Below are 8,472 nucleotides of genomic sequence, written 5' to 3'. Positions count from 1 at the left end.
TCATGAGGCATAACTCTTGTAATTTTCCTCATACTGGACCTCCCGTCCACCCGGATGCTGGTACTGGTACTGATGCTGATGCTGCTGGCTGTTGGTCTGGTAGCCACACTCCTGTGGGGCAGCCCAGCCCTGGTACTGGGTACCATCATCTTGCGGGTAAAGGCTGCTGTGATCCACAGCGAAACTGTCGTCCACATCGGCGTTGTAGTGCTGGTAGGAGCTGGCAGTTGCCTCCTCCTGTCGGGCCCGTACCTCTAAGCTACTGTTCCACATTCCGTAGCCAAAGTATGTGAGCAGACCTAGAGGGGAACGCGAAGCGCAGGAGCGCAGTGACTGCTATAGTTCCCACACTGGGCTTCACTGCATTTTCACACATTGGTGCTTTGATGAAAAGGTGACATAACTATTAAATTGTCACTTTTCATAATGTGCTTTGGAGTCACAAGAATTAAAAATTGCACGCTTGTTCATGTTTTAACTGTAAGTTCGGTCTGACTGAGTTCAGCTATTGATCACAGTGGATTAATTAAAACTCTAATGCTGCACTGGATATCAATCCCAATTTCTTTGCAGTGACATCAGCTTCAATGCTGTATTTCCAGCGTTTGGTAAAAAACATAGAAGTAAAATGACAACGAGAGCAATAAGTGGAATCTTTTCGGTTACTTACCAGCAAAACACCACACGGCAAAGCGGATCCATGTGATCCTGGAGAGCTTGAGCATGAGGTAGATGTTGACCAGCATGGCAGAGGCAGGCACAAAGGGCACGCAGGGTGCCATGTAGGGCAGCTTCCTGGGGTTTTCAGGTTGCCGCAGGATAGCGAGGACAAGCCCTGTGGCAGCTACTGCCATCACAAGCACGGGTATCCCTGCCCAGCTGCTGCCAGCCATAGCATGCTCAGCACTGAACATGACGAAGGCCAGGATGAAGAGCAGCAGCACACAGGTGGTAACAGTGCGGCCCGTGGCGGGTGTGGGCCGCTCCGCCTTGCCTGGCAGGCCCAGTCTCATGCGCAGGGTGTAGTACCGCGGGCCCAGCAGACGCTTTAGTCCTGAGATGCAGGCGCCATCCGAGTCACCCGCCTCGAAGACGGAGGCCTCTCCCGCCGTACCGTACAACATCTCGCCATCGGCTCCTGAGGGCAGGTTCTTGGCCCCGCAGGTGTTGATGGGTGAACCGCTATGTTCCTCTTCGCCCCCACCCTGATAGAATTCTCCCTCCTGGTGCTCGGGTGGCACTCCCATCTTCCTTCGCTCGCCCGTGCCGTCCTCATCGGTTGGGAAGTCGGTGAAACCATCTAAGTCACCCTCGGGCTGGTAGCGTAGCAGCAGGACACACACGGACACCAGTGTGTAGGCTAGCAGCGTACCAATGGACATCATCTCAATCAGGTCCTGCAGGCTCACCAGGAGGGCCAACAGTGCCGCCAGGGAGCCTGACACTATGCATGCCACCACCGGAGTCTCTGTGTGGGGGCTAACATACCCCAGGAACCTGGGGACACACAGGCACACATGTAAGGACACATGGAGACACACAATCATGTATATTAGTATGGCTGAGCAGCAATGGGCAACAAGGTTGAGCTTTGGCCCCGAAACCAACATCAAATTTTAGCTGCTCATACATTGCCACAAAAAAGTATTTGCCCCTTTCTGATCTCCTCTGCTAGTGCACATTGTTGGCCTTGAATGTTTCAGGTCTTCAACCAGATCCTAATATTAAACAAATGGCACCTGAGTGAAAAAATAACACATTTTCAAAAGTTCATTTACATTTACATTCATTCATTTATCAGACCCTTCTCTCCAAAACGACGTACATCGCAGAGAAAATACAATGTGTTCATTACATTAGGAGAAAGAGACATACTTGCAGACACGTGATTCTTAAGTGAACCTAGTTTTTCTTCCCACTTAATGCACCGATGTTCATCGCTCGAGTAGCTGCATAAAACTCAGGATAGATGATTTTTAAACCCTTTCCTACAATTTTTTTTAAGGTACACAAACATTTACGTACAATACAGGAGTAGTGTCATTTATTTAACGAACGACGACACCCAACGCTAAGTGGCACTGTGTGGAAAAGTAATTACGCCCCAACCCTTAACTGGTTGCACCACTTTTAGCTGCAATGACTGCAACCAAACCCTTTCTGAAATTCAGATCAGTTCTTTACGTCACGGCGGAGATGCACAGTTGTCAGTATACAGTATGTGTGTACTTTTTACTCAGCACACTCTTCCTTACAGAACTGCTTTAATTCAGAAACATGGTAGGTTATCAATATTCGTTGTGCTCATCCTGTTTGCCTGAGTGCGGGTGGTGATTTCCTGTAGCGCATCCTTCAAAGTGTCTTCGCAAGGTGGCATGTCAGGCCTAACAGCATGTGTGTATCAGGCCCCGTTTACCTGAAGAGCAGGCCATCCCCAGCCATGGCATAGATGACCCGGGGCATGGGGAAAAGGGAGCCCAGAAGGCTGGCTGTCAGGCCAGCTATGGCACCCACAGCCACCACAAACTTGGCTGCTTGGAAGCCGTGCACAGCAAACATCTCCATGAGGGGTGCATCACCGTCAATGTCATTGTATGGCACCAACAGGGTGAGGATGACGCTCACCTGTGGGTGTGCCAAGAGGTAAGGTCACGGTCATACAGCATGTCATTTGAGCTCAGCTAATGTGCCACTTGTGGTTTTATTGTAAGCTCATTTACAACAGCTGCCTTTGTTTAATGAAACACTAGTAGGAAAAACAAAGTGGTTAACATTGTGATTTTGCTCTTACTTAAATATTTTCATACTTTTCCTAACCTTTTGGTGCCTGTATTGTAACAGAACATCAGAAAACATGTTGTTTTTACATTTACATTATAGCCCAGTTTTGTGGGACAAGGCTGTAAGACAACGCTGCTCTGTAAGCCATACCGGGTCCATTTTTTCCCACAGATTGAGCCGCAACCCATTTTGCTGCAGCAGGAAAATGATACGATCTCAGATGAGATAGCAGAGCTTCGTCAAACAAGGTGCAGAGCGATAGGAACTCACAGACACATAGGATGTGAGGCAAGTCACCAGTGAGGCGGTGATAGCGTAGGGGATGGAGGTGTCAGGGCTCTTGGTCTCTTCGCCAGTGGTGGCAATAATGTCAAACCCGATGAAGGCGTAGAAGCAAGTGGCAGCACCTTGCATGACCTGCCGATTCCAAGAAAAAACATTTCAAAGACATCGCGGAGAATGTAGTCGAGGGCCAGTAAGAAAAGTACACAACTGCAGCGGCATGATTTGGTCTAAATAACCAACCCTAAGCACAGGGTATGCGACCTTTGAGTGCGCGATGCTCTTACCCCTGACCATCCGTACGGCAAGAACCTGCCATAGTCCCAATTAGTGATGTCGACGAAGAAAAGTCCCGCAATCATTATGAAGACCCACACCACAAGGTTGATAACATTGAGCACATTGTTGAGGCCCAGTGAGTTCTTCACCCCCAGGGATACAATCACTGTCACCACAACGGCAATGACCAGAGCGAGGAGGTCTGGGTACGACTCCTCACCCTTGCCTGTTTGGGAACACGAGACATGGAAGACACACTTGGGGAATATGTACGAGACATGGCGTGAAGCAGACACCCCTGCACACAAATACAACGAATTACACCTGTTACACACACCTCCTTATGGCAACCTGACACAGCAACGTAACCAGCGGACTTGTGATCTCAGTGTGTGTCCAGGTTGCCAGGTGATACGTTTCAGAAAAGAAAAATATTGCAAGGTTAGTTACTTGAACTTGTGGACCCATCTGTATGGATTTAGCAGTAGCTCACTTACACACCACGCTGCCACAGTGCATGAAATATTCAAAACACAAGACACTGGTATCCAGTTTCAGACGGAGAGACTTCAGGTTTTGCCCACAGAATTCAGGTGTGACCACCCTTGCCGAGAATGGAAAATAAATCCGGGGTTCCCTTGAGACGTTCACAAGAAACACTTTCCAACCCTTTACCGTCAGATGTGGTCACATCAGTTCAACACAAGGAGTTTGGTTTCACTGCACTTGAGGGTTGAGTCCAACTTGGCTTGATGCCGCAGACTCTCTATGTGATTTTTGTCTGTCTACAGTTGACTTTGTCTTCAGAGAATGAACAACCCAACCTCCTCTGTTGTTGTGCCATTTAGGACTCGTGCACAACGTGTCTAAAATGTTACACCAGAAGCAATGTCCTAGAATCAGAAGTATAAAAGTATTTCTGAAAGCCATTTAGTTCTGGGAAATATTTTTTTGCCGTTGTCACGTGACATTGTCTCATAAAGCAGTGATTTACGTTACCATCCACTGCCAGCCAGTTCCATCCTTCACAGCCAAATCCTTATACCTCACAGAGAACTGAATCATTTGAGTGACATGTTGCCATTACAGTCTGTATGCCTCTTCCCCCAACTGCCCAAACCATGATGTCATCATCATCATGCATTGCCATATTCAATAGAGAAGAAGCCCAGCTTACCAAGGCCATTGAGCCTGCCAAAGTGGTTGATCATGAAATGGCTGATGGTGTGGTTGGCCAGTGAGTCGAACATGCTGCTAAGGGCACTGGCACCTGCTGCAGTGCCAATTAGATACTCGAGGATCAGGTTCCAGCCAATAAAGAAGGCCACGAATTCACCCACGGTGACATAGCTGTAGGTATAGGCGGAACCCGTTGTCTTCGGGACCCGCACACCGAACTCGGCGTAGCACACCCCTGCGAAACCCAAAGGGCTGTCATATATCAGAAAAGTGGCTTCAGGAACCACAGTGGTTAAGAAGTTTTTACATTTATTCATTTAGCTGATGCTTTTCTCCAAAGCAGCTTACAGCTATTTAGAAAGGTGTACAGCTGAGTAATGTTACTGGAGCTATTTGGGGTAAAGTACCTTGCTCAAGAGTACTACAGCAGTGGGTGAAAGTTGACCTGGAGACCCTCAGCGCTAAAGGCAGCAGCGCTGACCACTAGGCTATCAGCTGCCCCTTTTTATTGAAATTTAATGGCTTCTACTCACTGCAGGAGTTCTACGGGCAACATCCTTAACGTTTATTATGTATCTCACCTGACAGGATGGAGGCCACAGCAGCAATGACAAAGGAGAGAATGACCCCGGGACCTGCCATCTCCTTGGCGACTAGTCCAGCAACCACATACATGCCAGTTCCCACACAGCTGCCCACACCAAGTGAAACCAGGTCCACAGTGGTGAGGACGCAAGCCAGTCTGGTGCCATGGGTGTCTGCACCATCCAGCATGGACTCCACAGGCTTTGTTCGCAGGACCCGGGACTGGAAGCCATACAGGGTGTCCCCCCACTGCACCCACCGGGGATCCAGCTTAGCAAAAATCGCTGTCATTGTTCAAAGGCAAGAGGATCTCAACTCTGCTCCCTATAGTTGGCTTAGATGAGGATCCAGGTGACTAGGATGCCAGCAAGAGCTTGTTCCTCTCAGGAGAAGGATGAATGAATGGCCCAAGGAGCAGAGTCTCTTTCTCCCTCAATGTCCTCATTCAGAGTCCATGGTTGCACCTGTATTCCTCGCTGTAGGAGGGCAAACTAGAGATAAACAAGAAAACACAATGAAAAAGGAATTGTCCTCAATTATCCTAAGCGTGGGCGACATAATTTGCTCTGCAAACCTTTTCTTTATCTGAAGCAAATCATTATTACAACTAATTTGGTCTTTTGTCTGTCTCTACTTAATTTATGGAAGCTGATGAGCAATAAGACTTCAGCACCTCGGCCAGCTCCTCCGCCAGCTCCTCCGCAGGGCTCACGATCCCCTGATTTACGTCTCCACACGACGACTGAAGGGTTTGCAAAATTGTAAACCACGTTTGCTCCGAATTGGTCTCAACCTATGAGCTACCGAGCTTCAAAACTTTTTATACAACTCTTTATGTTTCGTTCTCTCCGGGGACGGTCCAGCTCAGGGAAAGCCAGATATTTTCTTCCATTTTCCTTTACATCACAACACAGTTCATTCCATGTCAAGTCAAGTGGCTTTATTGTCATTTGAATCGTATACAGGTGGTACAGTAAGACAGTGAAAGGAAACAACGTTCCTCCAGGACCACAGTGCTACATAAAACAACACAGTTACCTACACAGACTACATAAAGTGTGTAAGATGTGTGCAAACAGAACAAGACAGTACAGTAATTAACAAAAGAACACAGTAAAAACAGGAGATATTACAATACAATAATAAATACTATAGATATAAATATACTAATTAGCAGCAAAAAATACAGTTGGTCAATATCATTTTCAAGCCGTTCCAGAGAAGATCCTACACAATGTTTAAGCTTAACGTTAAAGGGTAAATATGAAACGTTTTACTATATTACACAGAGTACATAATTACATTTTCAAAGCTACTTTGCTGTGTATATGTCCCTGGAGGGACTCTCGGTCAGCCTACCTTCAAGTCTACGGTGTGGACCAGCCTTGCACCCGGGGCCAGTGGAGCGCAGCTGAAGCAACCGGTTGAACGAAAACGCCGTCGTATTTAACTCAAGGCAAAAAAATCACCACAGAGGTCTACCATCTAAATGCTTCATGTTCCCTGCACGTTACTGGAAAAGTTCTTCATGGGTGAGAGAGCAGGGGGTCGCCTTGTCACAGGCGCTCTTTGTAAGAACCCGGGTTCTGCAGGTGCCGAACAATGTAGAGAAGGGAGAAGACACTGAGCAGGGAGTAATGAATGCTGTAAATAATTCATCGGTTTCCCCACATGATCAGAGACACCTTCAATATTTAACAGCATCCGTGTGTCTCATGCTCAACAGCTGACGTCTAACGATGCTCTGATGGCAATGAACCTGTTCCCCGATTCTTTCGCTCTCCGGCCACTGGTTAGTAGGCGATCTCGAGAAACACAGCAGTAGCAGTAACAGTGGGCCAACATGAGTAAAAGACAAACCTGTGACATGGACGTAGAGAAAAGTTTTTGTATCGATTATTTGACGCATCAGACAGTCTTGAGGGCTGTTGCATCACATTCTGAAATCTCCTGGTTCGAGTACAACTTGCACCGTGTTTCCATTCTCATCTTTGTGCTATGTCCCGTTAACACCTCCAAGAATAACAGGCAAAGGTACAAAAGGGTAACTAACGGTCCATACTGGAGGTGACCTTGGACGAAGGGGTGCACTAAACAGAGTTTCAGTTTCGTTTTTTAGCCTTGTCTTTGGCATTCAGTCCGTTTTAAGTTTTAATCATGGAAGCTTTTAAAAAAAAAAAAACCAAGAGATGGAAAAACCGAGGAACGGAATCGTCCGACTTACGGGACAGACCGGACACAACGGCAAACAAGGCACAATCACGTTGTGATTTGGGCGGTGGTCGGGGCCGAGTGCCCAGCCGACCCAAACCTTGGGCGCCAACTCCGGCTTTTGGGACTTGGAATGTCACTTCACTGGCAGGGAAGGAGCCTGAGCTGGTGTGGGAAGTTGAGAGATACCGTCTAGATATAGTCGGGCTCACTTCCACTCACAGCTTGGGTTCTGGAACCATTCTTCTCGACCAAGGGTGGACTCTCCACTATTCTGGCGTTGCCCAGGGTGAGAGGCGGCGGGCGGGTGTGGGCTTATTAATAGCCCCCCAGTTCAGCCGCCATGTGTTGGAGTCTACCCCGGTGAATGAGAGGGTCATCTCCCTGCGCCTTCGGGTCAGGGAAAGGTCTCTCACTGTCGTTTGTGCTTATGCGTCTAGCGGAAGTGTAGAGTACCCGGCCTTCTTGGAGTCCCTGGGGGGCGTGCTGGAAAGCGCTCCCACTGGGGACTCTGTCGTTCTACCGGGGGACTTTAACGCCCACCTGGGTAGCGACAGTGACACCTGGAGGGGCGTGATTGGGAGGAACGGCCTCCCTGATCTGAACCCGAGCGGTGAGTTGTTATTGGATTTCTGTGCTAGTCACGGTTTGTCCATAACGAACACCATGTTCATGCATAAAGGTGTCCATCAGTGCACTTGGCACCAGGACACCCTAGGTCGGAGGTCGATGATCGACTTTGTAGTCGTTTCTTCTGACCTTCGGCCATATGTCTTGGACACTCGGGTGAAGAGAGGGGCTGAGCTGTCAACTGATCACCACCTGGTGGTGAGTTGGATTCGATGGCGGGGGAAAAAGCTGGACAGACCTGGCAGGCCGAAACACATAGTGAGGGTCTGTTGGGAACGTTTGGCGGAGGCCCCTGTCAGAGAGGTCTTCAACTCCCACCTCCGACAGAGCTTCAACCAGGTCCCGAGGGAGACAGGGGACATTAAGTCTGAATGGACTATGTTCCACGCCTCCATTGTCGGGGCGGCGGTTCGGAGCTGTGGCCATAAAGTCTCCGGCGCCTGTCGCGGTGGTAATCCCCGAACACGGTGGTGGACACCGGAGATAAGGGATGCCGTCAAGCTGAAGAAGAAGTTCTATCGGGCC

The 8,472-nt window shown here is 48.7% G+C and overlaps 1 protein-coding gene across 1 annotated transcript; it reads right to left on the bottom strand.

Annotated features, from left to right (window-relative positions):
• On the bottom strand, nucleotides 1–5,397 carry LOC108927593 (probable cationic amino acid transporter). The gene is made up of 7 exons (XM_018741006.1): nucleotides 5,103–5,397; nucleotides 4,520–4,756; nucleotides 3,351–3,568; nucleotides 3,052–3,198; nucleotides 2,417–2,625; nucleotides 671–1,497; nucleotides 1–299 (listed from the first exon to the last, which is right to left on the bottom strand). Exons 1-7 carry the CDS (start codon nucleotides 5,395–5,397, stop codon nucleotides 1–3), a joined length of 2,232 nt encoding a protein of 743 aa, XP_018596522.1.
• Between the last annotated feature and the right edge of the window lie 3,075 nt (nucleotides 5,398–8,472).

The sequence above is a fragment of the Scleropages formosus genome, chromosome 19 (assembly GCF_900964775.1).
Source record: "Scleropages formosus chromosome 19, fSclFor1.1, whole genome shotgun sequence".
Lineage (NCBI taxonomy): Eukaryota > Metazoa > Chordata > Actinopteri > Osteoglossiformes > Osteoglossidae > Scleropages > Scleropages formosus.
Note: the sequence above shows the minus strand (reverse complement) of the source record. Positions and strands in the feature narration are given on the sequence as shown.